This window comes from Rhea americana, unplaced genomic scaffold (genome assembly GCF_003343005.1).
Source record: "Rhea americana isolate MKP2758 unplaced genomic scaffold, rheAme1 scaffold_27, whole genome shotgun sequence".
NCBI lineage: Eukaryota > Metazoa > Chordata > Aves > Rheiformes > Rheidae > Rhea > Rhea americana.
The window spans coordinates 7161216-7188853 of NW_028186390.1; the positions used below are offsets into that span (position 1 = coordinate 7161216).

Consider the following 27638-nt stretch of genomic DNA (forward strand, 5'->3'; position numbering starts at 1 on the left):
CGGAAGGGCGGCTGCCTCCGCGCCACCGGCGAGGAGTACTGCAACGGCGCCGGGCTCTGGGTGAAGCTCAGCAAGGTAACGGCACCGGCACCGGCGGGGCCCCGCCGCCCCCTCCCGCGGTGTCGCTGTGCCCCCCATCGCCGCCCCGTTTCCCCCCACGCCCCTCCCCGGAGGCCGGGGCCGCGCTGGGGCCGCGCCGGGAGAGCCGCTGCCTCGGTGCCCCCCGCCCCGTCTTCCCCGCTCTGCCCCGGCGCTTCCGAGCTTGGCCGCGGCCTGCGCGGCCTCACGGGGCCTCCTTCCCCGCGCAGGAGCAGCTGGAGGAGTACAAGAGCGGCTGCGACCTGGAGGAGGGCTGGGTCCTGGTGTGCAAGCACGCGGAAGGGGGGGACAGGCTGGTCCCGGTTGAGTCCACGGAGAGGATCCAGAGGCAGCAGCAGCTCTTCGGGGTCGATTACAAGCCCGTGATCAGGTACGGGGCCGCGGTCTCGCCTCCTCTCGCCCCCACAGATCATCCCAAGTGTCCACRCAGCCAAGCTCCTCCGGATGTTTCAACAGCCCACGCGCAGCACCTCGCCCTGCTGCCCTGGAAGGGGTGCGGTGCGCAGGACGGGGCAGCATCGCCCTCCGCACCCGGGCTCGGGACAGAAATCAGGATTTTGTTGCACACAGTGGGAAGCTGGAAACCTGCATGTTAAACCTGGTCCTTGGCTGTGATATGCTGGAGGTTTTGCATTTTGCAGTGATTTATGTGCTCCCATCTCTCAGCATCCTTCTGTCACAATATCGGACATCTGCTCAGGGCAGGCCGGTTCTGCCTGAACTGTAATCAGTAGGTAACTCTCCTTCTTGAGAGAAACTGTGCTCTGAACTTTCCCCCATGATCCATGTGTGACTTCTGCTTTTTTACATGCACTGTGCTGCAGTCACGGTGATGGGAGAAGTGGGAGAAGTAGCCGTTGTTTAAAAAGATCAAAATTTCCGTTTCCGTTGGTGTCTCAGTCTGACCTCCTACCCTCCAGAGCACTGGCTCTGACCATTTGCTGGAGAGCATAAAAATAGCTGTGCTGTGTCAGGCTGAGGGTCTGTTTGATACAGTATCCCTGAGCAGGGGCAAAAAGATGGCAGATGTAATAATTCTTCCCCTAAGTCAGCGCTTCTGCGGCCTGCAGCCATTCCTGGGTCAGGGACTTCCAGTGCCAGAAATGGTTTCTACATGTTTAGTAGCTCTCTAGCAGACTTTTCCTCCTGCATAAGCTTTTCTGATCTCTCCTTGAATCCATGTAAACCTTAGCACCTGGAACATCTTGTGGTAGGAATTTCCACAGATTAACCCCATGCAGGATGTAGAACCATCTTCCTTGGTGCGCTTATACTCTGAGCCTGAACTGATTGTTTGACATCCCTTTCTCCTTATACATAAGAGTGCAGTAAGGTTCTTGTTGGCCCGTGCCCTGCTGCTTGCGATTTTGAGGTATTGCCCCTCAGAATTTTGAGCTCTGGACTGAGAAGTCCCCTCCCGCTGGGCCGTTTCTGAGTATGTCCTGGAAGAATCAGAGATGATCTGGAAGGAAAGGGCAGCTGATGAGGCTTGAGGTGATGAAAGATGCAGTGTGGTGGGAGATTTAACCCCCCATCACCTCCTCCTAGCTACTCCTTCACAGCTGGCTCCTTTCTCTATGTCTCTCTCACTTCCTCCCTCTTTGGGCTGTTTCAGGTGGGAGCAGGTGGTGGATCTGACATACTCCCTGCGCCTTGGAGCAAAACCCAAGCCCATGGAGCAGGATGAGGCTGCAGTAGAGAAGCTTCGGTACGAGCTGGCTCCTGATGTGCGTGTGTTTTGGCTGTGGGTGGGAGCAAGCTGCTGTCTCTTCCTCACTGTTCAGACAGCCATCCCCTGCAGATGGGGTGAGGGGGGAAATGCAGGCAGCGGGGGAGCCAGGGCTCTGCTCAGCACAAATAGCCTTGTCCTAGATCAGCCTGCACAGGGCACAAAACGGTGCGAGGCCAAAGCAAGCAGGGCACAGAGATTCATCTTTCCTGGCACGTTAGCCTAGCAGGGGTTAATGCAGCCTTACTGTTCCTGGGTCCCCAGGCCCATTAACCCCCTTGCTTCCATAGGTATGTGCCTCCAACGTGGACTTACGAATGCGATGAAGACCTGGTACATTTCTTGTATGATCACATTGGGAAGGAGGATGAGAACTTGGGTAGCGTCAAGCAGTATGTGGACAGCATCGATGTCTCATCCTACACTGTGAGTAGCATGTGAGGTGGGGTGCAGGACTGCATCAGCCCTGCTGTGCCCTGGGGCTGGGGAGCATGGATGCTGCTCTGGTCTGTGTGTTGGAGGACATGGGAGAGAAGGCCTAGGCTCAGAGAGGAGTGTCAGCCAGTGTGTTGCATAGGAGTAATGTGCAACCTGTGATCTGAGAAGCAAATGCTGATGGTAGCTGCTGAGCTGGTTTTAGGAAGTGTTTGACAGCCTCTGCTGTGTGCCTAGCCCCAAAGCACAGTGTCCTGTGATCTCTGTATTGGAACCTCTGTCTTCTCACAGCCCAGCAAATGGAACTGGGCCAGTTGGACCTCCCTCTGGCTCTGAGACTTATGCTGAGTGTAGCCTCTAAAGGGCAAGTTAGTCCTGCTCCCATCTGATCTTTGCTTCATTCACTGCCTTCTTCCAGGAGGACTTCAATGTGTCATGTCTGACCGACAGCCACATGGACACCTACTGGGAGAGCGATGGGTCCCAGGGGCAGCACTGGGTGCGGCTCAACATGAAGAAAGGCACCATCGTCAAGTGAGGCATCTCTCCCCTTGTGTGCCGGCTTGTGGCTGGGATGGGCCCCACAGCTGCCAATCCRTATGCACGTCCATCGAAGCCCTGGTTTGCCTTCCCTCTCTGCCCCTTGTCCCCTACTCTGGCTCTGGGCTTGAAAGTTTCCTAGCCAGCATTGTCATAAGTAACTAGAGCACCTAGCACGAGTTGTATGCGCTTAATACAGGTGTGGCCAGGCCATGAGGGGAGCAGAGGTGGGTGTTCAGATGCAGGGCGTATGTCCTGCTAATTTCATGGTTCCCTTTTCAGGAAGCTCCTGCTGACAGTGGATACCACCGACGAGAACTTCATGCCCAAGCGGGTTGCCGTGTATGGGGGTGAAGGGGACAACCTGAAGAAACTGAACGACGTTGGCATTGATGAGTGAGTGGCAGGAGGCAGAGGGCAGTGTGGTCCTTGCAAAGGCCAGAGTGTGCTGGAAGTCCTGACCCTAGGTGATCATGCCATCACCAGCCTGGCTTAAGAGGCACAGGACCTTGGGAGAGATATTCTCTGTCTCTGAGCCTTGGATTCCCCCTGCCTACAGTAGCAAGGCACAACGAGCACACAGGCAGGAAGACTCTCCAGAATTGCAATCATCATCTGTGTGTGTTTCTCAGAATACTGCTGGAATGATGTAGTCTTAGGTGCAGACCTTATGCATACCCTTTCCTGCTGAGCTGAGGTGCTGGGCAAACAGACTGCAGATGTGCTGGAGCCTAAGGGGCCTTCTACAGGCCCACTGAAGGGCCTTACTGTGCTTGGTTGTTAGCACAGGAACACTGGTGCAGCCCAATAGCTGCTGGGTTAATTCAGGGAACCATGTTTGTCTTGTAGGACCAGTTAGAGCAGGTTGCCTAGACCTGGAGCACCAACAGGTTGAGGGTTTCAAGTAGGTCATATTCTTGCGGTGTTGATAGAGCTGGGAGGCCAGGTCTGAGTTCCAGTCACGGAGACTTTTGGCAGGATGGGCAAGGAAACAGCTCTGCAGCCCCTGTCTGTGCTGTGTTTGCAGGAGCTACACTGGGGATGTGTGTGTCCTTGAGGACATGACGACACACCTGCCTGTCATTGAGATCCGGATTGTAGAGTGCAGAGGTAGGCCTGGCTATTGTGGCTGCATCTGTAACACCGCTGTACTATAGGGTGCTGTATGTTTAGGGTTTGACMCTAAGCCTGAGGCTTATGCTCTTGGCCCTGCTGGATGTTCCAGCTGAGATGCAGAAGACCCATGGAAAACTCCAGAGGGGCCTGGATGTTTGCAAGCTCTGTTTTTATCCCACCTTTTTTTGCCTCCCCCCACCCTTCCCCCCGTGAATCTCCCACTTCCTTATGGAGGTGTTTCTGGCTCTCAGTGCCCAGCCTTAGAGCTGGTGGAGCTGTTCACATTTCCTGCACATTTGCTGCAAGCTGGACTCACTGGCTGTGTTCTCTCTCTGACTAGAGGTTGGCTCGTCGTTGTTTCCCTGAGTTTCTCGGGTGGGGAGTAAGCCCCAGGAGGAGAGCTGTGAACACCATTGCTCAAGAACTTTGCAGTCCAGCTATACAGGGAGCAAAGCCAGCATGAGGCTGGAAAGGCCTTGTCCTTGCATGTCTGCCAGCCGAGGCTCATAGCCTACTTGAGTGTGTGTATACTGGRGGGCTTGCTTTCTCCTGAGCTTAGCATATCATTCCTGCTCTTCCTTGGCAGATGATGGGATTGACGTTCGACTCCGAGGGATCAAAATCAAATCCTCTCGACAGCGGGACTTGGGGCTCAGTGCTGACATGTTCCAGCTGGCTAATTTAGTGCGCTATCCGCGCCTGGAAGGAACAGACCCTGACTTGCTCTACCGGCGGGCTGTGCTCATTCAGAGGTACGTTGCTGATGGAGCAGGCAGCRTCATGGTGTCACCTACAGGTATCAGTGCTCTCTTCAGGCCAGGTGTGACCAGAAGCTCTATGGCTCCCCTTGGGAAGGGCAWCCTGGACCCTGGAGGAAGTAGCAGAGGCATTTGGTGACAAAGTGGGATTCTGGAAGTGAACTTCCCTACGCTCTAAGTGGAATCTTATAGCTTAAGTTTACTGGGGTTTGCATGTTGTGAGTATAGCACACTTGTACTGTGCGTGAGGCAGGCACGCACAGAGTCCTTTGTAAAGGTTGTGTGGTCCCTGGGGATTTAGGACAACGGTCCTGTGATTTAAATCCTCGCTGGGTTTTGTTCAGATTGGTTGCTGCTTTTCTGCCTGTACCTGGAGCTGTCTGGGCTGCAATAAGTTTGTTCAGATCCTTGGCCCTTCTGCGCATCACAGCATCTTCTTCTTTGTAATCCAGGTTCATCAAGCTCCTGGACAGTGTACTGCATCACCTAGTGCCAGCCTGGGACCATACTGTTGGCACATTCAGCAAACTCAAGGTGAGAGATTTCTGTCTCAGCTGGAGCCTGGGTCTGGCAGGGTGACTTCACCTGGGCTGTTGCAAGGGAAACAGTGACTGTGCRTTGCCTTTTAAAACAGCTTGAGAGACATATCTGACTGAGCTCAATTTGTTAAAACTGTGAAATACAATATTGCTTGGAGGCTAGTTTCCTGTTAAAATGCTGGTGTGCAAATATTTAGATACAAGGTAGCAAGCAGAATCAAACTAGAGCTTTGAGGTGAGAGCACTTCACCCATGAAAGAACTCAGACCATAGCAGCTCTGGGTGATTTGAATGCATGTTTGCTCTGAGATCTCAGCCCAGGACACTCTTAAATTTGTTCCAGAACTTGCTGCTGGCAGTTCTGAGCTGGCTGTGTCCAGCTGGCAAGGCTTTTTACTAATAAGTACTTTCTGACTTTAAGCTTTCGATTTGCATCTTTCTTGTGAGACATGGCTCATCTTCCCAGTGGGTTGTTTGCCTCACAGCTTCTCCCGGAATTTGTGTGCAGGGCATTAGTAGGGCATTTCCTTTTTGTGCACTTCCAGGCTTGGTGTCAAGAGAGCATTGTAATTCCCATGATAACTTAGTGTAAAACCTGAAGCATTTGAGGATTTTTATTTATTTATCACAGCTTGATTTGGTTACAGATAGGGCTAATAAGGCCTGTAATCTGGTGAGAGCGAGGGTAAAGGAGAGTCCAAGTGATGCCAGAGTATCGGATGAGGGCTGATGAAAAGAGGCTCAGGCATGGCATCTCCCTTAAACCAGAAAGCAAAGTGYCTCTGAGGCAGAGGGTGAGGTGGAACAAAAGTTAAGGGGAATGTGGCTATCCATGGATTGCAACAGCTCTGGGAAGGGCGGAGGCCTGGCAGTGTAGTGGTTTCAGTAGAAAGCAGATGAGCTGCTTTGGGCACTGCTGGGCAACTCTGACATCTTGAATATGTCYATTGGCAGCATATTAAGCAGTTCTTGCTGCTGTCCAAGCGGCGCACAGCTCTCATTACCCAGTGTCTGAAGGACTCGGAGACCAGCAAGCCCAACTTCATGCCACGGCTCTATATTAACCGACGCCTGGCCATGGAGCACCGAGACAACCCTGCCCTGGACCCCAGCTGTAAGAATGCTGTCTTCACTCAGGTACTGCCCCTCCTGGGAGGGTGGAGGGGGTCCTGCTGTTGTGGGAAGAGTGGGATATCCCAAAACCAAAAGGAACCAGAAGGAAATGGGTGAAGGGGATGACTTGGGAGCTGAAGTTTACCCAGAGACCTCAAGGCCTCTTTATATTACTCCTAACCTCAGCAGATACATGTGCTGATGGACCCTTATCTAGGAATGGTGCTAAATACATCTGTAGCTCATCTTTTAAGGCCTCATCCTGCTTTGACAACACCTGGGTTGACGCAGAGGTTGATGGAGAGGCAGAGTATCCCCAGGATAGGCTGCTAGGAGGAATTTGTGAGATCTGAGTTGAAGTCTCTGCTCTGCACTAGACTCTCTCCATGATGTGTTACTAATGCAGGGGATAACAATCCTGTTGCACTAAAAGGGCAGGAAATATCTCCCTGCTGCCCTGTGGGAATGACCTGTCCTTCTAGGCTGAGATGCCAGCCTCAATCTTCTCTGCTTGTTACAGGTCTATGAAGGCCTAAAACCCTCTGACAAGTTTGAAAAGCCCCTAGATTATAGGTAAGCAGCCCCTGTGGGGGGTGGAGGGGGTCACACACTGCTGGGAGCTCTGTCCTCTGGTGCTGCAGGGTGTTTGGGAAGCACCTGTGTGCCCTGTACCCCAGAGAAGGGTTGCTAGGGCAGGAGATGGCTCAGCCAGCCAGGAACTATTCCCCAAGGTGTTACATTGCCACTGAGGATGTGACTGGCTCTGGAGAACTGATATCTTGCCTTGTTTTAGGCCCAGGCTGGTCTACTTTAGGCCCCTGGTGTCCCAGCTGTCCCTGCTGCCTCCTCAATCTCTTCTCAGCTCTGAGTGCCCTGAGCACCTGGGGTCTGAGCTGTGGTTCAGGCTGTGCCTGGTTCCCCACAGGTGGCCGCTGCGCTATGACCAGTGGTGGGAGTGCAAATTCATCGCAGAGGGCATCATTGACCAAGGTAGGGGCTGCATTGGGCAAGGTCCTGCAGTGGGGCAGAGTGGGGAGAGTTAGTTGAAGGGGGCACCTCATTGCTGCTGTGGCTCATGCTTGCCCCAGTGTTACTGCACCTGGATGGGAGAAAGGGAAGGCAGGTCACCAGGTCCTGGATAAAGTGAGCTGCTTGTCAAGATACAGGTTGGTGCCTGTTAGTCACTAGCAGAAGCACTAACAGTGCTGAATGCTCCCTGTGGTCGTCCTCCACAGGCCTGACACGGATGTTATTTCTCCTATCTTATTTCCTCTGGTGCCATAAGGCACTGAGAGGAGCTCAGCACRGTCAGATTTGACCAGCCTTCCTGATCGTTGCTTCCTGACGCTGAGGGTCAACACATACACGGTTTGCATCACTAAAAATGTGGGTCTTTTTTGGGTTGCAGGTGGCGGTTTTCGGGACAGCCTGGCGGACATGTCAGAGGAGCTCTGTCCCAGCTCAGCAGACACCCCTGTACCCCTGCCCTTCTTTGTGCGCACATCGAACCAGGTGCTGTGGATCAGGATAACTGAGGCAGATCTTTCTGTGCCTAGCAATGTGATGTTGTGCCTGTCCCCCTCCATACCAGGAATGTACCTGCCTTTGCTGGTCCAAAACCTCTCCTCCTGGCTGAAGGGTTGGGTAGAGCTACCTGGCAGGCTCTGGAAATTGCTTTGCTGCATCCAGTTTTAGGATACCCTGGCAAGTACCTGGATACTTGTCTTTTACTAGGAATATTATCAAGGAGGGTAAGGGTCTTTTTTAGGCCTTTTCTGCTGTGAGAAGTGCCCGTAGTCACTGCAAGAGCTGAGTCCGTGGTGCATCGTGCTGGGCTGAGAATGAGACGTGGAATTTTGACTCTCTCTTGTAGGGTAACGGCACTGGAGAAGCCAGGGACATGTACGTCCCCAACCCCTCCTGCAAAGACTTCCCAAAGTATGAGTGGATTGGGCAGATCATGGGAGCAGCTCTGAGAGGCAAGGAGTTTCTGGTGAGCTTTAAGTCCTGTCCCTACATGGAGGTTTACCCCAAAGGGAATCAGTAACCCTCTTCTGCAGCCCTATCTGACCGGGACATGGGAGGGCTCTGTGATCACATAAAGGGRCAAAGCATCTTTGTCAGGATTTGAGGCCATGGGATTAGGATTGCTCACAGCCTGAGTTCTGGGAGATTTTGCTGAGAGCTTGGGAGAGGGCTTCTGGTCTCTGCTCAGYGCCACATAGGCTAAGATACCTGGTAAGCTTGACATGTGCAGAAGGGCAAGACAAGGCCTGAGGGGATGCRGAGAGCAGAGAACGTCCTGTGTTGTCAGACTACTCTAGCTCTGTTTCTSATCTGTACTGTTGAGCTTCATCTTCACCTCTGGGGACATCTCTTCTCCTACAGTAAAATCTCTTTTTTCTTTCAGGTCCTGGCTCTTCCTGGCTTTGTATGGAAACAATTAACAGGGGAGGAGGTCAGCTGGAGCAAAGACTTCCCTGCTGTGGACTCTGTGCTGGTGAGAGGGGTTGGAGTTGGTGCCTATGGTGTTCCTTGTGATGCTCAGCAAGGGGGTGGTTTGCGTCCTTGTCATCATGTTGTACTCGCCTCCTATGATGTGTCAGAGAAACATTCAAAGAAAGGCGCTCTTAGCACTTGTGCAACTCACAGCTGATACAGAGATGTAGCCATGCTGTCTACTGTTTCCAGCATGCAACACCCCAGGGTCTACCAAAAGGCGAGTGCAGATCTAGGCAGTGTATCCCTGCTGTGCTGCTGTCCCAGTCACTCCAGCTCTTGTCTGGGAAGGAAGATGTGAGCTCAGGCACATGGCTGCTTGTGGGGCGTCTTTCTAATACACACTCCTGTCGGGGCTGAGCAGGTGAAGCTGCTGGAGGTGATGGAAGTCATGGACAAAGACACCTTTGAGTTCAAGTTTGGGAATGAGCTGACCTACACAACAGTGCTGAGTGATCAGCGCATGGTGGAGCTGATCCCCAATGGCAGCAGCACTGTGGTACGCTATGAGGACCGCAAGGAGTTCATTCACCTGGTGCAGAAGGCTCGGCTGGAGGAGAGCAAGGAGCAGGTAATGCTGTCCCAGAGCATCACTGGCTAAGTTCAYGGGTAGCACCTTGCTCCTAGAGACATCCCCTCTACTCCACATCTGTTGAAGTGCATCACACACAGTGTCCCTATGTTCATTAGTGCAATAGTAGCTAGTCCTTTCTGGTGAGATYCTGCAGCTCCAGGGTTTGTTGAAAAGAGAAGTGGCTTGTAGCAGCATGGGAGATGCATGGCTTTTTATTTTCTGGAATGAACTGGGGTGCATCTCTGTGGGACCCTGTTCCCCCCTCTAGGCTCCTTGGAGCATTTCCTGAGCAATTGCACAGCTTCAGTCCAGTGCAGTCCTGGAATCAACTGTGAGCCAGAAAAACAGGCAGGACATGCTATTCATGCCTTGTCTCCTTTTCAGATCATGGCCATGCAGGCTGGACTGCTGAAGGTGGTACCCCAAGCTGTTCTTGACCTCCTCACCTGGCAGGAGCTGGAAAAGAAAGTCTGTGGAGACCCTGAAGTCACAGTTGATGCTTTGAAGAAGCTTAGTAAGTGAAGGGCTCCACCAAAAACCATTTCCCTGGAAGTGAGATGATGTTGTTCTCTGCCTGCTGGGACAAGGAAAGGCACAGAAAACAGATACATTATCCTTTTTGCAGTGAAAAAGTGGGTCTATGTACTTCTTGCCCTTGGCTAGATGCTGATGGGGGCAGGGATGTCTCTTGCCACCATGCTGGGCTTCAGAGGAGAGGCTGGGGTGTCCCTGTGTTCCCAGTGTATGAACTTCTGTGGAGCTGAAATCTGGATCTGAATGTGCTTTCTAGGAAGAACTTGAATGCATGTGTCCCTGCACCCTGGGTCTGTGCTAACACCCTGCAGACACCTAGAGGTGCTTTCCTGGGCTGTCAGAAGGCATGTGAAGGAGCAGGGGATAATTTATCAAGGGAGGAGCAAAACAAGTTTGCTTGTTTCTAGCAAACTCCTTTTCTGTATCCTTTCTTCCAGCACGATTTGAGGACTTTGAGCCATTGGATACTCGGGTTCAGTACTTCTGGGAAGCACTCAACAACTTCACCAATGGTGAGTGATTTACTCTGCCTCTGCGTGTCATCTTGTGCCATGGCAACCCCTGGGTGCTGTCTGCACACTGGAAGAGGGAAATAACACTATCACTGCCTGAGGAACAGATAGAAGCTGAACAGAGCAAACCGCTGGACTGAAAGATCAGCTCCTCTGCCAGTGCTGGGGACACCTGGAGGTGGCTGAACTCCTCTCATATTTCCCTGGAATCAACCGTTGTCTTTGCCTTCTCTTCACAGAGGATCGCAGTCGCTTCCTCAGGTTTGTCACCGGCAGAAGCCGCCTTCCAGCACGGATCTACATCTATCCAGACAAGCTGGGGTGAGTCTATCCTTCTCTGAGACAATAGGCTGACAGAAACCGTATCAAAGGGGATCTGTGTCACAGTGTCCCCTGCCTCATTGGCTGGGTCTGACCAGTTTATTACCTTCTCCCCAAGCTCTGAGACGACGGATGCATTGCCAGAGTCYTCCACCTGCTCCAGCACCCTATTCTTGCCCAACTATGCCACGTAAGTTGTATTGCTCCCTATGTGGTAGACTGTGCATCTGGGCTCTCTTCTCAGCCTTGGTGCTGACCCATTAGACCTCATCACTTTGCCACTCTTAAACTGCTCTGACTGTACTGTGTGGCCGTTGTGATTCTCTCTGTCTGGGGTGTTGAGGCATAGTCTCCATCTCATAAAGCATCTTGTCATCTCAGCTGACAGATGCAGTAATGGCAACTCCTTGTTTCCCCCTTCTCTTCCTGTCATCCCTAGAGCCAAGGTTTGTGAAGAGAAGTTACGCTATGCGGCCTATAATTGCGTGGCCATCGACACAGATATGAGTCCATGGGAAGAGTGATGTTGTAGCCTGACCAAGCAGCATGGACAATCATTCAACAAAACCATGCAATGGGAAGAGCCCCTTTTCACCCCCAAGATRTGTATATATAATAAATGTCTAGGTATGAAGCCTGGCTCCCTGCAGTGCTAAGCAGCACTGCTTTGGACACAGAGGTTTGGGACTTTGGCAGGGTGGGAGCTAGCTCAGAAAGTAAATGTGATTGCAGGAATGAAACCTTGTCCCCAGCCATGGAACATCAGAAAGGTCTGGTAGGTTTTTGTAGTGAGTTTTTTCTCCAGATGTCCCGACTGCATCCCATAACTCACTCCTACCCTTCCAAGGCAGTGCTCTGCTCCAAGTGGAGATGGGGTAGGGCCATGAAGCTACACAGCRGGTTATGGTACAGGATGGAGAGCTTTGTGAGGTGCTGCTGAGACCATGGGGATGCTCAGAGATGCTTGCTGTGTCCTAGCCCAAGTGTTCTGACCACATTCCCTTGTCTCATTCCTACTTCCACATGAGAACATAGAAATGAGATCATTCATCTAGATTTAAAAAGAAATGGRGCAGACTGGTGGTAGGTGCTGCAGGGGTGCCTCTGGCCACCAGGTGTCATGACAGACCTGTATGCCAGGGAACAGCAGGACTGTGGGTGCTGTCAGGACAGGACTCTTGTACTCTTACATCTCACCAAATCCCAGTTACCTGCACCTCTGGTTCCCTGCACCCGAGCACTGCAGAGGCTGCTGGGGACCTGCTTCCCTGCAGGAGATGGAAGTTTTCTGCTTCCCTCCTGCTCTGTAGTCTCACTGTGAATGCAGCAGGGCATGCTGGTGGTGTAGTAGTCATTCTCTCAGGCTCTTCAAGCCTTGGTTTTCCTCTCAAAGGCTGTGTTACAGTTAATGTGCTGCAGTTCTTGCAGAGATATGCAGGGAGGGCCAAACTCTTCTCCCCGACAGTGGGAGTTAGAGCAGCAGCAGGCATTGGAGTGCCAGGCTCTGTTCTCTTCTGCCGTGGGGAGGGAAGTGGAGGTCTCCAGCACAGCAGGCTAGTCCTTGCCCCAGGGCAGCAGGAGGACTGCAGACAGCAGATGTTGGAGCTCCTCAAGCACATGATGCAGTAGTAGGTCAGTGTGTGATGGAGGTGATGAAAGCTTTACAATGTCAAGACTGTACAAAATGTTATTTCACCTTCCCAGCCCTGAGCAGGATAGCAGCCTACCACSCATGAGCTACCAGATGTCAGTTTGCTTTTATACCCCCTCCCACAGCGGTATTGTCAGTCTCTGTGGTCTGCTGGGCCATCATTACTACAGAGGCACTGAGCCACCATTGCTGGAGTGGGGCTGATGCTGAGACTTAGAACTTGCTCTGTGCCTAACACCTCATGTCTTTTCCTCCCTGTTGAAGAAACCTGTTATCCAGAAACTGCTTCTAGTCCTAAATGAAGTCTGTCCCTTTACCTGTTTCCTTTGAAACTGCTGTATTCCCAGAGCTGCTGAGAGGAGTTGTACTGAAAGGACTGTAGGATCAGGAGAGGGTGTATGCTGAGGTTTCCCGCATCGCAGTGAGCAGGAGTCTAGGGTGAGCAAGGGTATCATTTCTGGTAGCTTTTGCCTGCAGCAGAGTCTTCCACACTCAGTTTGATGGGTGTGAAGTCCTGTCTGCTGCTGGGGGCTTTTTTTGGAGCATGATGTGTTATCTCAGAATTGGGCTCTGCAACTCTGTGGCTGACTTCAGTGTCCAGYATGGAGAGGAGCAGGGCCTCTGCATGATAACTTTCCACAGTGGAGGCTGAGTCATTTGCTAGACAGTTTATTTTAAATGGACAGGAGTGAGCTGGTGAAAGAGTTTTGATCCTCTGGCTTGGCCTTGGGCRGGAGTATTGAAAATTTTCTCTTCAGACCAAGTTGGGGAGCCCAGAGAGCAGCTGGATGAGATGGGATTTGAAATGGGCTTGTAGATCCCTTCTGGCTGCTGCTGTTTGGGTAGAATCGATCTTGCTTTTTCCAACCTTGTCTATTTCTAAGGGACATGATGTTGTTTATTTAGTGAGCAGAACTAGAAACAGCAAGAAAAAATAGTGTTTTTTTTGTTTTTTTTGTTTTTTTTTTTTTTTTTTTTTTTTTTTTACAGCATTGTACACAGTGCTTTTAGTGTAGATCTCAAAGCCACAGATGTGTTCTATTGGCTGGGCAGCAGGTGGCTAGCTGTCTAAGATGGTTTGATAGTGCTGACAGGTTGTTGGGTTGCTCAGGGTGATGTCCAGGCTGAGGAAAGGCACTGACTGCAGTGAGAGTTCACCGCGTTGGTGTCTCTGGAGCAGGGTGGCTGAGGTGTCGAGCTGATGTGGCTGGGCAGCAATGGATGTGAGCCTTTCCCCAGAAGTGTTTTAGCATCTTCATCATTGGAGATGCTCAAAACTTGGCTACTTGTGGCTCTGAACAACCTGATCTGACTTCCAGTTTCACTCTGCTAACTTCACCTCTGGGTCCTCCCAGTATTTTATGACTGTTATTACTCTGGCTTCCCTCCTTGCAGATCTTGTACTTTGTCCTTTCTTGCTCTTCCCACTAGTAAGGGCTTTTAGCCCCCAACCTTCTCCAGTTGTTGGGTTTATTTCCTGCCACTGAGAAAACACTGCTGCTGAGGCTTCCTAGATTTGAGTGCCAGGGCTCTGGTGAAAGGGCCCTAGCTGGTGAGGGTGGTGACTTTTGATTTTAAAAAGCACTAGTCATTACAGGAGCCTGGGCCTAGTAGGCAGGTTGCATCTGGAGACTCATCTAGTGCATTTTGGGTTTTATCCCTTACAAACATATTGACAACATTGTTTTATCATATAGTTTGGACCACTCTGCATTATGGCAATGTGTGTGTTGGAGAATGGCAACAGCATCTGCCATAGTGCTGTTTGGGGGTGCAGAGACTTGTGAAAGTCTTTCCAGTTACAGGACAAGCTGACCACTGCATTGAGGTATTGGCTGCAGTCAGTGTGTGGTCAGAGGGTATCTGGGCAAGTGTGGCTGCTGCTGAGCAAGGACTCCAAAATAGCCTACAGATGGCACTTAGTTTGCAGTGCAAAGGTGAACTGGGGACAGGGAGCTGGTAACCTGCCTGGATTTCCTCTATGCWGTGCCATGTCTTGTATATGGTGATTTAAAGCCAACTGCAAATTGAATTTCTGATGTGATAACACAGTGAATTGTGGAAAAGATCACCCTGGCTCAGCTCCAGCCAGTCTCAGGAGGCAGAAGTGTAGGTGTTATTTTGATACCAGGTCACGTTTCTCCTGTGATCTCTAAAGTTGTGGGTAGTGGCTGTTGCCTGTCATGGTTGACTTTACACAAGTTAGTTGTGACTCTGCCCTGCCTGGAAATTTTGCTGTGCCGTTGCCCAGCAAAGGGATGGGAGAGCCTTTGAGGGCAGCACAGGGAGCAGTAAGCTGCAAATCGAAGGCTCTGCTCTGCTSTATTCCTGAATCTCAGGTAGGTATGAGATCAAATTTTAAGCGAGTGACRCCCTGAGAAAGGTGCTCATGCCGATGTGCTTAGATGAGGCAGAGCTGCAAAAGAGAGGTGTCCGTGCGCGGGCAGGGCTGCCAGCAACGTGGGAGGATGAGGAAGGAGAAAGTTGGCACCTTCAGGGTGTGTATGGCTGCAAGAGGAGCTGGGGATGGGATTAATGCTGTTACAGCTCATTGTAACTGCTCGCTGACCTCTCCTGATTTTCAGCTTGCTGAATTGTCATAGAATCGCTTCAGGTTATTAATACGCACATGTAGACTAGCTGTTMATTATTCCACTAATAATTAATAATTAATACCTTGGAGTATTAAAAGTTACAAATAGGTTGACAGGATCTGAATGTCCCTACCTCATGTAGGATCTAAAATAAAGTGAACTAACTATTCTTGGCATTTCTCATTTCTTTTATCTGGTGGGGCTGGGAATTCTGCACGCTCCCATCATGATAAATCGCACCAGAGACTGATGACGCATGAGGCAATTGAAGGTGAAGCAGCAGAAGTTGTCTCCCATGCTACTGCACAAACTGATGTCACCGAGGGGGCACAGCCCTTTGTAGCGTTCTGCAGCCAGCTTTATGGGGTRACACATGCTGGCCAGGGAGGGAGGGTGTCACTTATTCTTACAGGCCTGGAGCCACAGCTCTAGTTCCATGATTAGCGCCTCAGGCTTGGTTTGTTAGGGTTAAGTTCCTGCCAGGAGGAACTGATCTTTCAATACCTCCAGGAGACCACCAACCAGGGACCCAGAGGTCCTGCTCAGAGCCATCCTGGGGGAAAAAAAGACTTTGGGTGTGGAGCCTGGGTCACACCGCCCACTCGCCTCCCTGGGCAGCTGGGGCAAAAAGATGCTCTTTTGCTAAGCCCTGACCTCCACGCAGTGGGCTCCAGGCCTGCGGAGGGTCACGCACCTGCAGCCCATGAGATGTCCCCATCTGTGGCAGGGCCTTGGGAAGCTGCTTTTCCTGCTGTAGCAATCCCATACGTAATCATAGCCCCTGCCCAGGGACAGGGGCACACCAGTAAGGCAGAGCTGGGCAGGACCAGCACTGTCAGCCCACAGAGCAGGGAGAATTGCCCAGCTGTCCTGGTTGATGGGAGAGACTTGCTGTGCTTGGGAAGACCCYGTTCAATAACCCTGCAGGGGGGACAGCCCAGCTCCCTGGGGCACTGTCAGCTCGCTCTCTGCACTGTACCTTTGCAAGTAGGGATGGGCCTGGACTATGACCTGCCGTGAGAGCAGGCAGGCGCCAGAAGGGTGCTTGGACCTTTGAGCTCTGCCAGGCTGGTTGTTTGCTGCTCCTGCTCCCTACATGCTGCTCTCTGTGCTTGACCCAGRGAAATGCAAATATTGCAGGGTGGAGCTCAGCCGGACTCTGCCACCGCCTCGCAACGGTATGTGACGGGCAGCTGTGACATGACRCGCTGCTGGGTGGCACAGCACCACTCCTGCTGCTGGGACGCCACGGCTGCATGGGTTAAAGCTGCCTCTGGGCAGGGAGGCCGGTCCTCCTCCCTGACGGGCATGCTCGGAGCCTCCCCAGCCCACAGCACTGTGCCTGGGGCAGGAATAGGCCTCTGGGCAGCCCAGGCCCAGCTTTCCCACAGCAGCGTGCCAGCCCCTAGSCCCCCCCCGCCCCGTTCCCTTCTCTTCCTTATCCTATGCCTAGGGGGTGCCCTGAGCCCACGGTGGCCGCTTTGCCGAGCCCCGGTGGTGCCGAGCTCCCCCTCTGCTCGTAGGGGTGCAGGCAGGGACGGGAGGGTCGGGGGCTGCTGCGGCCGGGCAACGCCCCCCCCGGGGCGGGCACGGGAGCGCCGGGCCGGGCGCGGCGGGAGGCGGAGCCGGGGGCGGTGGCACCGCCGGGGGCGCAGCGGCGCGGACGGTGCTGGGCTCGGCCGCCGGCGGCACCGGGCCGGCGCGGGAGCGCGATGCGCGCGGGCGGGGAGGCGCCGCACCAGGTGCTGGGCCGGCTGCGGTTCCTGCTGCAGTGCAGCGAGTGCTTCCGCCGCGCCCGGGCGCTGCCCGCCGCGCTCTGCTACGTGCCGCGGGAGGTGCAGTACAAGATCTGCAAGGACCCCGCGGCCGCCGCCGCCGCGGCCGCCGCCCGCAGCCTGCTCAGCGTCTGGGACAGCCCGGGGCCGGCGCGGGGCGGCAAGCGGGCGGCGCGGGCCACCATCGAGGTGCGGAAGGGCGGCTGCCTCCGCGCCACCGGCGAGGAGTACTGCAACGGCGCCGGGCTCTGGGTGAAGCTCAGCAAGGTAACGGCACCGGCACCGGCACCGGCACCGGCGGGGCCCGGCGTCCGCACCCGCCGCTCGTGCGGATCCGCGCAGGCTGCGCGGCTCCCGCGGCCCGCGCTGTCACCCCGCTCTAAAGAGCCGCCCAAAGCCTTTGCCCCGGCCGAGCGGGGCCCGGCGGTGCGGGAGGGCGACGCCGAGCAGCAGAGCAGCGCAAGGGGCTCCCGTGGGGCACAGCGCGGCTGGGCGAGCGGGAGCGAGGAATGGTTTTTACTGGGGAAGGAGGGAGCTGGGTTGTTTAGAGGCACACGAGGTGGATTCGTCCTCTGTTGCTTCTTCAGGTCTTACTGCTTCCCAGAAGTTGAACCTGGCTGTTCTGGGCTGGGTGACATCTGGGTGTYGCTACGCAGTTGTCACATTTCCTCAGGACCTTGAAATCAGTGGTCCCAGSACCCTTTTGTGTCACGAAGCAGCTCAGCTTCCTAATAATCTTCCTGCAGCACCCAAGAGGCACAAGCCCCAGGGATGCAGCAGGGAGCTGGTTTGGGGTCCAGACAGTTGTGACAAGTCCGGATGTGATTTCAGGAGCAGCTAGAAGAGCACAAGGGCTGCCATGACCTGGAAGAGGGCTGGCTCCTGGCGCAGAGATTTGGAGAGGGAGGAGATAAGCTGGTCCCAGTTGAGTCTGTGGAGAGGATCCAATGGCAGCAGCAAATGTTCGGGGTTGATTATAAACCTGCGGTCAGGTAGGGCCCGAACGCGCTGCCTGGCACTCCCAGCCAGGGGACAGCGATGTGTGTGTTGCTGAGTTGCGTGTGACTGATGCCCTACAGAGGACATGTGGCCCAGCTCTCCCAACTCTTTTGGGCATGCCAAGCACAGCCCCACTGACCCCCTTTGGCACAGGTGAGACAAATGTCCCTGCCAAAGAACCTATGTGCAGGATGGTGCCACCTCTTAGGCTACCTGTGCTTGCTTCTGGCAGTGCCTATGGAAGAGAGACATCAGGGTGGTTCAGCACCACTCAGATTTGGGCTGAGCATCTGGCACCTGGATGCTGCACCCCCTGGCCCTATACTGCTGCTGCCTTAAAGGCTAAGGTGGCAATTGCTGGGGCGTGCTGAGCTCTGACCCATCTTTTTCGCCTAYGTAATTCCTCTGCCGGGGCTGTTCCAGCTGGGAGCAAGTGGTGGATCTGACATACTCCATGCGGCTCGGAGGGAAACCCAGGCTTGTGGAGCAGGATGAGGCTGCAGTGCAGAAGTTTCGGTACGASCCCATCTCCTGGAGCAGTCCTGCGGCAGGGTGGGGGTCTGGAGCGGGGGCTGGTCGCCATTTGATGAAGACAGCCTTTGCTCCACGTGCCAGCGGGTCACTTGCGTTGCACTATTTCCACTGGGCCGGGGCGGCCATAAATTCCACTGGGCCAGGGTGGCCATAAATACCCAGTGCGGTGGCAGCAATACAGCTGTGTCCCAATTTGGTGACTGTGGGATGCTGGGGCCTTCCCGATAGGGGGGTGCCCAGATCATCTAGGGCTAATGGACAGGCTGGGAGCTGGCTGGCAGGTCTGGGGTGCAGATTGGTCGCCCTTGGCCCATTAACCCTGAGCCTGCCTGCAGGTCCCTGCCACCGTCCTGGAGCTATGAGTGTGACGCGGAGCTGGCGCGCTTCCTCTATGATCGCAGAGAGAGGGAGCTGGAGAGACTTGACTGCATCAAGGAACACATCAACAGCCTCGAGGTTTCCTCGGTGCGTAATAGGGCTGGACCAGCCTGCGCAGGAGAAGGAGCAAGTTGGGCTGGGCAACTCTGGGAAGCCCCAGAAATGGAGGAGTAATGACTTTACTAAACTTCCTCCTCACAAGGGGAGGAGGGAACTGGAAGGCCTCCAGGCATCAGCCCTCCTCTGCCCTTGGGTAGGGAAGAGGCTTTGTTCATGGCACATCTCTTGGTCTCTGGTGGGGGAGCTGGAGGTATCATGGTATGCCTGGCATGTGCTGGCAATAATTAGCATGAGTTGCAGCACATGGCACACGTGAGTCTCATCGCAGCTCAGAGAAGGTGTAGCCGGTGGTGCCTGGTGCCTCCATGAGGAACAGGGGCTGGGGTTTTAACAAAGCTGATGTGAGTTGGGCAAAACCCTACTGCATCTCATTGGCACTCTCCAACCCCCGAGGGGTTGGTGGCCACGTCCAGCTTGCTCTGTACAGGAATTGCCGTTCACTAGCAGCCCAGCAGATGCAAGGACTGGCCTGGTCTGACCTCCTCTGGCCWCCTGGAATCCCTCCTGGAGGTGGCCCCAGCATGCGCAAGGATGCTCACCCTGCCTCCTTCTGCCCACTGCGCTCTTCCAGGAGGTCTTCAATGCATCCCATCTGACGGACGGACGGACAGACACCTTCTGGGAGAGTGATGGGCCCCTGGGGGAGCAGTGGGTGCGGCTCAACATGAAGAAAGGCTCCGTTGTCAAGTGAGACCTATGGGTATCCTGTATCTGGCAGGGGTTGTGCTGGAGATGAACAGGGTCTGAGGCCCTTGTTTGTCTTGACTACAGCTCTTTACTTGGGCTCTCTTGGCCACAACCTGGGGCTCGAGGTAGAAGTGGGGGACAGTWGTGTTCCAGGAGGGAGTCTGGTGTGCACAGCCCTGCTGGCAGCTCAGGGGGCATCTCCCAGGTATCTCCATGTCCAGGAGGCTCAGGACAAAGTTTCTTCTCACTCTTCTCATCTCCAGGAAGCTGTGGCTGGTGCTAGCGTCGCAGGTCACATCCTTCATACCCAGACGGGTGGCCGTGTATGGTGGGGAACTGAACAGGCTGCATCATCTGCGAAGTGTCTTAATCAGCGAGTGAGTAACAAGAGAGAAGCATCATTGATCCAGCTTTGACCAAACTCCTAAATTGTACCTGTGTCCAGTGTGGAGGTTTAAGGGAAGTGCTAAGGTAGATCCTGAGCGAGCCATCCCTGACATGGGCTCTCAGCGGGTCTGGGCTCCCTGAGTTGGAGGTTGCATCAGTTGCTGCAAGCGTGATGGACACCCATCCTCTGCACGCTAACCAAGTGCCTTCAACTGTACTTCTGGTCTGCAAGCTATTTTGTGGCTGCTGGCTGGTGACTTTGGGGGTTCTTCTCCCTCCTTGTTTGTGGGAGCACATACGACTGTCGTTTCTTCTCCGGGCATCTCTCTCCACGCTAGAGCCAGAGTTCTGGTGCACTTTACCTCCCTCTTTGCTGCACTGTCCCAGTACGTCTTGGAGCTCTGCAATGCTCTCTTTGAGGCAGGCACCCAGCCTGCACACACCGCTGTGCACCTGGGGTTTACACAAGGAACTGAAGACCTCCTCTTTGCCCAAAACTGGCCTGCTTGCCCTTTTGCTTGAGCAGTGAGATTTGTCTTTGAAGAAACATCTGCGAGACCGCTGAGGTCTCTTTTCTGGTTCTTCTCTGGAAGTGACTTCTGCCTTCTTCAGGATGTCTCTGTTCTTCTGTGCTTCTCCGTTTGCTGCCCTCCTGCTAAAGTCCTCGGTGAGCAGAAAGGCTCATGCGGTGGGTGGCTCAGAGAGTGTCGCAGAGCCCTAGTCTGGGATTTGCTGCTCACTTRCTGCTTAGCTGTGGTCATGTTGCGGAAATACCTTTCCCTCCCCTTCCTGCAGCCCCAGTGGTTTTGGGTAGCCAGGGTGGAGGCAGGGTGCAGCAGCCTTGGTGGCAGTACAGAGATGGGAGCAGGCAGAAGGGCAGCATGGCCTGAAGCATGGATGCTGCTGGTGGGAGCCTGTGGATGCCACTGAGTCTGCTCAGGGCTGTGAGGAGCATCCCTGCCATCTTCCTTTGCCCAGGCGCCCTGCAGCTGGCCCGCTCAGCAGGCTGAGCCATGCGGCTGGGACAGACGTAGGTGCCACTGTGGATCCAGGAGCATCATCTCGCCTCTAGGGGSGAAAAAGAGGCTCTGTCATCTCCTCTGTGCTATGTGTGCAGGAGCAGCTTCCATGACGTGTGCATTCTCCGTGACATGAAAACCTACCTGCCGGTCCTGGAGATCCGCTTTCTGGAGTGCCGGGGTGAGCTCGTACGACCAGACCTGGGGCTGCCAGCCCAGCAGAATCCATGCACCTGTGAGGGCTGCAAGAGGTTTTTGTGGCTTTTCCTGTTCTGCTGGCTGCTGCTTTGGTTCCTTGGGAGAAGGTCTGGGGATGAGCTCCATTTGGGATGCTGCAAGGCAAAGCTGGAGGTGGCCCCCTGTCCCCCGTTGAAACAACCTTCATCCAAGCTGTGCTGGCTGTGCACCGACATCTTTGTCCTTTCTTGGCAGAGGGCGGGTGCAACGTTCGCCTGCAAGGGATTAAGATCAAGTCCGTCTGGGAGTGGGACATGGTCCTCAATGCGGACATGTTCCAGCCGGCCAGGCTGGTGCGGTATCCCCTCCTGGAAAGGGTGGAAGCAGACACGTTGTACCGGCGGGCTGTGCTCATTCAGAGGTACGTCATGGRAATGGTTCCTTGCCTGCAGCGAGCCTGGGGCCTGAGGGAGGACCATGCCTGGCCTCTAGCAGGGAATTGCATATGTCTTTCTTGAAGTCTGCTATCCCCTTTGCCAGCTGGGGCCAGCACTGACCCCACAGCGAGCTCCTTTGCAGCAAGCTGGTCACACCACTGCAGCATAGGCCACATGCTGGAGCTGCTCTTGATTGCACTTTTTCTTTGGGAGGGGTCCAGATAAAGCACTTGGACAGAGGCTGCTCCTTGGGCACTCCCCATCGCGAGGCCAGGGCCCTTCCATGACCTGGAGGGGACCCACGTGTGGCGAGCTTGTGCCCTGGGCCCTGCACTGTGCCAACGCAGGGTGAGGTTCTGCGTATCCCCCAGCCCCATTGCATCCCCACGCTGCTCCTCTCCGGTCTCCAGGTTCGTCACCCTCCTGGACAGTGTCCTGCATTATCTGATCCCCATCTCGGACCAGAGCATCGGTACCTTCAGCATGCTCAGGGTGAGTGTTTGTGGGGCTCTCACCACCTGCTAGCTGGGGATGGCACTGTCAACATGTGCGGCCAGGAGCGTGGCCCCTAACCGGCCCTGCCTGTCCCTTGGTAGAGCATCAAGCCGTTCCTGCTGCTGTCCAAGCATTGCACAGCCCTCATTGCCCAGTGCCTGCAGGCCTCGCAGAGCCCCGCACCACAAACCTCACCAAAGCTGTACCTCAACCGGTACCTGGCCCGGGAGCACCGCGCCAACCCTGCGCTTGACCCCCGCTGCAAGAACGCTGTCTTCACCCAGGTACCCTCGGCTTGGCTGAGGCGGGCTGYGCACTGTGCGAGGGCACTGGGCAGGGGATGTGTTTGCTGTTTGAGCCATCACTGAGCCTTGCTGCAGCTTGGTCCCCTTTCCGCTTTGTGCTCCTCTCTAGGTGTATGAAGGCCTCAGAGCTTCAGGCAAGACTGAGCAGCCCATGGATTATAGGTAGGGGCCATGCTGGGATTTCAAATCTATGTTTGCGGGGTGTCACTGCCCCGAGTGGGATGTGGGTGCAGGGAGATGCTTGATGCTGCCAACCCCGGGCATCTGCCTGGCTCGGAGGATGCCTGTGCATGGGGCTGCCGCTTCCCCACAGGTGGCCCCTGAGCTACAGCCAGTGGTGGGAGTGCGAGTTCATCACAGAGGGCATCGTGGACAACGGTGAGAGCCTCCTGCTCATYCCGAGGGCTCTTCCAAGGGCACTGGCTCTCCTGCACCTGGTGGAGACCAGGCAGAAGCTTGGGGGTGTCACCTGGTGCTGCAGGGTGCCTACACGGTCCCTGGTGCCTTCTGGGTGGCAGCCCTGCTCTGCGCTGTGGTGGGGACCCTGCATCTGCCCTAACCCTCCACAGCACTGCCACTGCCCCCCAGCAGGGCAGTCCTGGGACTGCCGGCTGGGCCAGCCCTGGGCTGTGTGTCCAGCTCAGCCCCCCACGCTAACCAGCTGCTCTTCACGTTGCAGGCGGAGGCTTTCGGGACAGCCTGGCCGATGTGTCGGAGGAGCTGTGTCCCAGCTCGAGCGACGTCGCCGTGCCCCTACCCTTCTTTGTGCGCACGTCCAACCAGGTGCAGCAGGGTAGCACCCCGGCATCTGCCTGTCCCAGCCTCAGGGCACCCAAACCTGTTGGTGCTCCTCAGGCCTGCAGCAGTTGGTGCAGTTGAATTTGGGCTTGGAGAGGTCCTTCAGGCYGGGCTCTCCCTTTTGCAGGGAGCCTTAGGATATGCTCTGGGAAGAAAATTCATCAGAGAYTGGTACTGCCTGTGGGCTTGTCCCTGAGTTGCAATATTTTGGGGCTTTAGTCCTATCCTAATGCTTGTAGGGCTGTCAGTCAGGCTGCTGTTCATGCACCCATCTGATGGAGATCTCCTGGATGGGTGTAAAAGGGGCAGGAAAGGCAGGCGAGGGGATGGAGTGGGAAGGTCTAAGGGGGAGACTGTGCTAGGCTCGTCCTGGCTGCCTGTGTTGTGTCTCTGTCTGCAGGTCCTAATCACCTCTCTCCTGCAGGGTAACGGTGCTGATGACACCAGGGACATGTATGTCCCCAACCCCTCCTRCAGGGACTTCCCCAAGTATGAGTGGATTGGGCAGCTCATGGGAGCAACTTTAAGGGGCAAGGAGTTTCTGGTGAGCCCTGGCAAGGGGGTCTGGTGAGGGTCAGACCTGCCCCGGATGTTGCAGCCCAGGGGTATTGATCCTCCTGCTGCCACATCCCAACTGAAGTGTTGCCTGGGGAGAAGACTATGTCCTCGGCCAGTGCACCCTGAAGGAGATGCATGAGGAGGACATGTGTCTCCACTCCCTCCTGCAGGTCCTGTCTCTGCCAGGCTTGGTGTGGAAACAGCTGGCAGGGGAGGAGGTCAGCTGGAGCAAGGACTTTGCTGCTGTGGACTCGGAGCTGGTGAGTAGGGATGAGGGCCAGAGCTGGCTGTACGTGCCTGTGGCCTGCTGGTTGCTCTGCAATGATAGCTTTTACTTGTTTTCATTCCAGGTGAAGCTCCTGGAGGTGCTGCAGGCAGTTGACAGGGAGGCCTTTGACTTCATGTTCGGCAGAGAGCTGACCTACACGACAGTGCTAAGTGACCAGCGTGTGATGGAGCTGATCCCCAATGGCAGCAGCACTGTGGTACGCTACGAGGACCGTGAGGGGTTCATTCGCCTGGTGCAGAAGGCTCGGCTGGAGGAGAGCAAGGAACAGGTAACACTGCCTCCTATGGCTGGCTGGGCTGCAAGGTGGACCCTGCCCCATATGACAGGCTCTCCTGGTCCCTTCATAGTCAGCAGCTGGCCTGGACCCTAGCTGTGGTGTTGGTGGCTGCAGAAACATGTCCCTGGTACCAGTTCCAGCTGGGCAGTCCCTTCGTGCATCCTGTGCATGGGCTGACTCCAAGCCCCAGGGCTGATTCTTGGCTCTACCATGAGCTGTGGGCCTTCTCTGGGGTCCCTTAGTGCCTTGCTTCAGTGCTCTGGCCAGCTGCCCCAGGCTCAGACTCACTGCAGCAACGTGGGACCCCTTCTGTGCTCCCCTAGATTGCAGCCATGCGAGCTGGGCTGCTCCGCGTGGTGCCCCAGGCTGTGCTGGACCTCCTGACCTGGCAGCAGCTGGAGAGGAAGATCTGCGGGGAGCCYGAGATCACAGTGGCCGAACTGAGGAGGTTCAGTAAGTGCCGGGGCAGGCTGATGCTGCTCTCTGCTCTGACTGGTGTCTGCAAACCAGGACCCTGCATTTCTTTGCCTGGTTTTGGACAAGGTGCCAGTCTTGCTCAGGAGTGCCAGGGGCTCCTGGGATCTCACTAAGCAGCCCAAACCTTTCCAAGCAAGCCAAGGGTGACCCTCATTGCTTCCACGTGCATCTGCAGCCCYTGGCTGCAGAGGAACCCAGGCCATGTTCTGCAAAGAGGGTCTTGGTGGAGGACTGTGGCTGGGGGAGCCAAGGCAGCAGGCGAGGGGAGCTGAAGCCTGCCTGGCCTCGGGTAGGAGGTGGCCCTGTCTTCTCCAGGAGCAGTGCCCTGGGGCTGCGTGCTCAGCTGGGTSCTGGCAGGTGTCAGATGTTCAGAGTGTGCAGGGCAGAGGGAGAGCAGCCCGGCCCATGTCCCGAGGGTCCCTTCCTCCCCCACCTCCACTGCCGGGACTCGCGGAGGGGCTGGACGCATCCCGTGTTCACTTTCCCTTGCTGGGAGTCGCTAACAAAGCTTTGGGGCATTCCTTGTCGCAGTGACGTTTGAGGACTTTCCTCAGGACGACTCCCGTGTCCAGATGTTTTTGGAGGCGCTCAACAACTTCACCAGGGGTGAGTGACCCCCCAGGCCTTTCCTCACTGTGTGTGTGCACCGCCGTGGGGGGGTGGCGGGTCCAGTAGGATGGGGTACCACTGCCCTGAGCCCCTGGGAGACTCAGCAGAGCCCCTGGGATTCCCTAGGAAGCCGTCCCCGGGACACCGAGACCATGCCGTAGCTGTGCTGTGCGCTCCTGGGACGCTGCTGCAAGGGCAGTCCCTGCTGCGGTGGCCGGTGGCCGGGGACCCCGCTGGCAGGTTGAGCGTGGAGCTTGCTGGCCCCATCAGGCTCTTTTGCCAAGACCTGAGCCCTCTTCTTCCTTCCAGAGGATCTCAGCCGCTTCCTCAAGTTTGTCACTGGCCGGAGCCGCCTCCCGGTTCAGATCACCGTCTACCCGGACAGGACAAAGTGAGTCCGTCCTGCGCTGGCCTGGGCATCTCAGGGCTCTGCCAGGGGCTGGGGCCAAACTGGTTTCTTCTTTCTCCAAAGCTCCGAAGCAGTGGACCTGATGCCAGAGGCCTCCACCTGCTCCTGCACCTTCTTCTTGCCCACGTACTCCTCGTGAGTGGAGCTGGGCTCAGGGCGGGGGGCACTCGCCCTCCCCGGGGCTGGCACGGGGGTCCCGTCCCCCTCTCGGTGCCCATCGCGGCTGTGCCCCAACCTCTCCTTTCCAGGGCCAAGGCCTGCGAGGAGCTGCTGCGTTACGCCGTCTACAACTGCGTGTCCATCGACACGGACAAGAACATCTGGGACGAGTGAGAGCCCCGGGGGGCCGCCGGCACCGGGAGCTGCYCTGCCGGCCAAGAGGAGCCGTCTGCCCCCGGGGACGGCGGACTCAATAAAACTGCAGGTCGGAGGCCCCGTTACCTCCATCCAGCCTCGGATCGCGTTCGAGTCCGTGGTTTTTGAGGGCCGGGCTTGGAGCACATTTATTTATTCAGCACTCTGCAAGGCAGGGCACGGTGGGGGGCCGGYGCAGCCCCCCGCGTGCTGGGCGCTCGGGCGGTGCACGGCGCTGCAGGATGGCGAGTGTCGCGTGCATGCGTCGGCTGCGCGGCCTGCGGTCTGGCCAGCCCCYGGGGGCCGGCGGCCACCAGGTGCCGCACGCAGCCCGGCCGCTCCGGAGCAGCCCGGGACCCCCAGCGGGAGCTGAATCAACGTCCTGCGGGCTCTGAGCCCCGCCGCCAAACCGGCCCTGCCCCTGCCTGCGCCGACCCCTTCCTCGCGCAAGGATCCCGCTCTCCGTCCTCGTGCCAAACCCCACGGCGTCCGGCAGCGTCAGACCCCCCGACCCGTGGCGCGGGAGGATGGGGAGACGTCCGTCTCCGTGCCCCTCGGCTACCCACGTGCCTTGCCGCGCAGGGCTGGCCGAACCCCGAGGTCCCCGTCCTCGCCCCCGCGCTGAGCCGCCGGCTGCRGAAGAGTCTTAGCGCCCGGTCCCTTGGCGGCTACCGGGACCCCGACGCGTGCAACGTGGGTGCACGAGCTGGGCGAAGCAGCGCAGCCGCCCTCGGAGCTGGCACAGGCAGCCAACGCTTGCGTGCTGCAAGCGCAGCCCCCTCCCATCCCTGGCTTTGCCCCGCGGCCCCGGCAGAGGCGAAGCTGCGCCCCGGCTTCCCCCGGGCTCGTACGTGTTGCCGGTGCTGGAGATGCAGCGTGGGTCTGGGTAGGGCTCCACTTTTCATGCGGAGCCAGCACCAGCCGCGGCTGCTCCCCAAGTGCGCTGGGATGTTCGGCAGCGAGGCCCCCGCGTTGAGCCAGCGCTGGGGATGATTTATGGCACGCGTAAGGCTGTGCCGCGCCGCTGTGCGTGCTGGGGCCGGAGCCCGTCTGGCGAAGGCTGCGGCRTGGGAGGCATCGCGCTTCCCGCTCGCACGCACCGGCAGCCTGGGGCAGGAGCCCCCCAGAAACCCGAGGGGACGCCGGCCCCCCTGGCTGGGCAGCAGCCCATTGCAGACCCACGTGCACCAGGCACCGTGAGCCCTGGCAGCCCCGTAGCTGCAGCCAGATCTCCAGCTGTGTTTTACGCGGACGCCTGCCCCTGCAAAGCAGCCAGCTGGCGGTTAATGCCCACGTGCCGGGGTGATTTGGGCTTTGGCTCCTGGAGCTGTGCAAGACACTCATGGTTTGCACGGTCACTGAGCTGGGCTGGAGGGGGGCAGAGCTACCAGGGGCTGCCCCGGTTGTCCGTGCGTTTTGTGTCTGTTCCGTCCAATCTTGAAATCCTCTGCTGCCTCACTGCTGGCTGGCCCTCCTGCGTGGCTGAGGAGTGCACACTGCCCAGAGACCCCTGCAAATCCCCCCCCCTTGGCAATGATGA

At 56.2% G+C, this 27638-nt stretch overlaps 2 protein-coding genes across 3 annotated transcripts; both read left to right on the forward strand.

Moving 5' to 3' along the window:
• Window positions 1-386: 386 nt before the first annotated feature.
• Window positions 387-15183, forward strand: LOC146594188 (E3 ubiquitin-protein ligase HECTD3). Its single transcript, XM_085308149.1, has 20 exons — window positions 387-469; window positions 1715-1807; window positions 2119-2254; window positions 2682-2797; window positions 3086-3199; window positions 3831-3913; window positions 4506-4671; window positions 5130-5211; window positions 6171-6353; window positions 6850-6902; window positions 7255-7319; window positions 7738-7841; window positions 8203-8322; window positions 8740-8829; window positions 9193-9399; window positions 9787-9916; window positions 10374-10448; window positions 10688-10769; window positions 10888-10959; window positions 11209-15183. Exons 2-20 carry the CDS (start codon window positions 1773-1775, stop codon window positions 11291-11293), a joined length of 1998 nt encoding a protein of 665 aa, XP_085164275.1. The 5' UTR covers window positions 387-469; window positions 1715-1772; the 3' UTR covers window positions 11294-15183.
• A 1501-nt stretch (window positions 15184-16684) lies between these two features.
• LOC146594189 (E3 ubiquitin-protein ligase HECTD3-like) lies at window positions 16685-26197 on the forward strand. Of its 2 annotated transcripts, none has more exons than XM_085308152.1 (21): window positions 16685-17056; window positions 17621-17781; window positions 18212-18304; window positions 18658-18787; window positions 19392-19507; window positions 19771-19884; window positions 21012-21094; window positions 21346-21511; window positions 21938-22019; window positions 22124-22306; window positions 22437-22489; window positions 22641-22705; window positions 23007-23110; window positions 23550-23669; window positions 23854-23943; window positions 24034-24240; window positions 24573-24702; window positions 25258-25332; window positions 25645-25726; window positions 25808-25879; window positions 25993-26197. In XM_085308152.1, exons 1-21 carry the CDS (start codon window positions 16727-16729, stop codon window positions 26075-26077), a joined length of 2541 nt encoding a protein of 846 aa, XP_085164278.1. In that variant the 5' UTR covers window positions 16685-16726; the 3' UTR covers window positions 26078-26197. The 2 variants fall into 2 exon arrangements, with proteins under 2 accessions (XP_085164278.1, XP_085164279.1); XM_085308153.1 differs by having other exon boundaries at window positions 21018-21094.
• Window positions 26198-27638: the final 1441 nt, after the last annotated feature.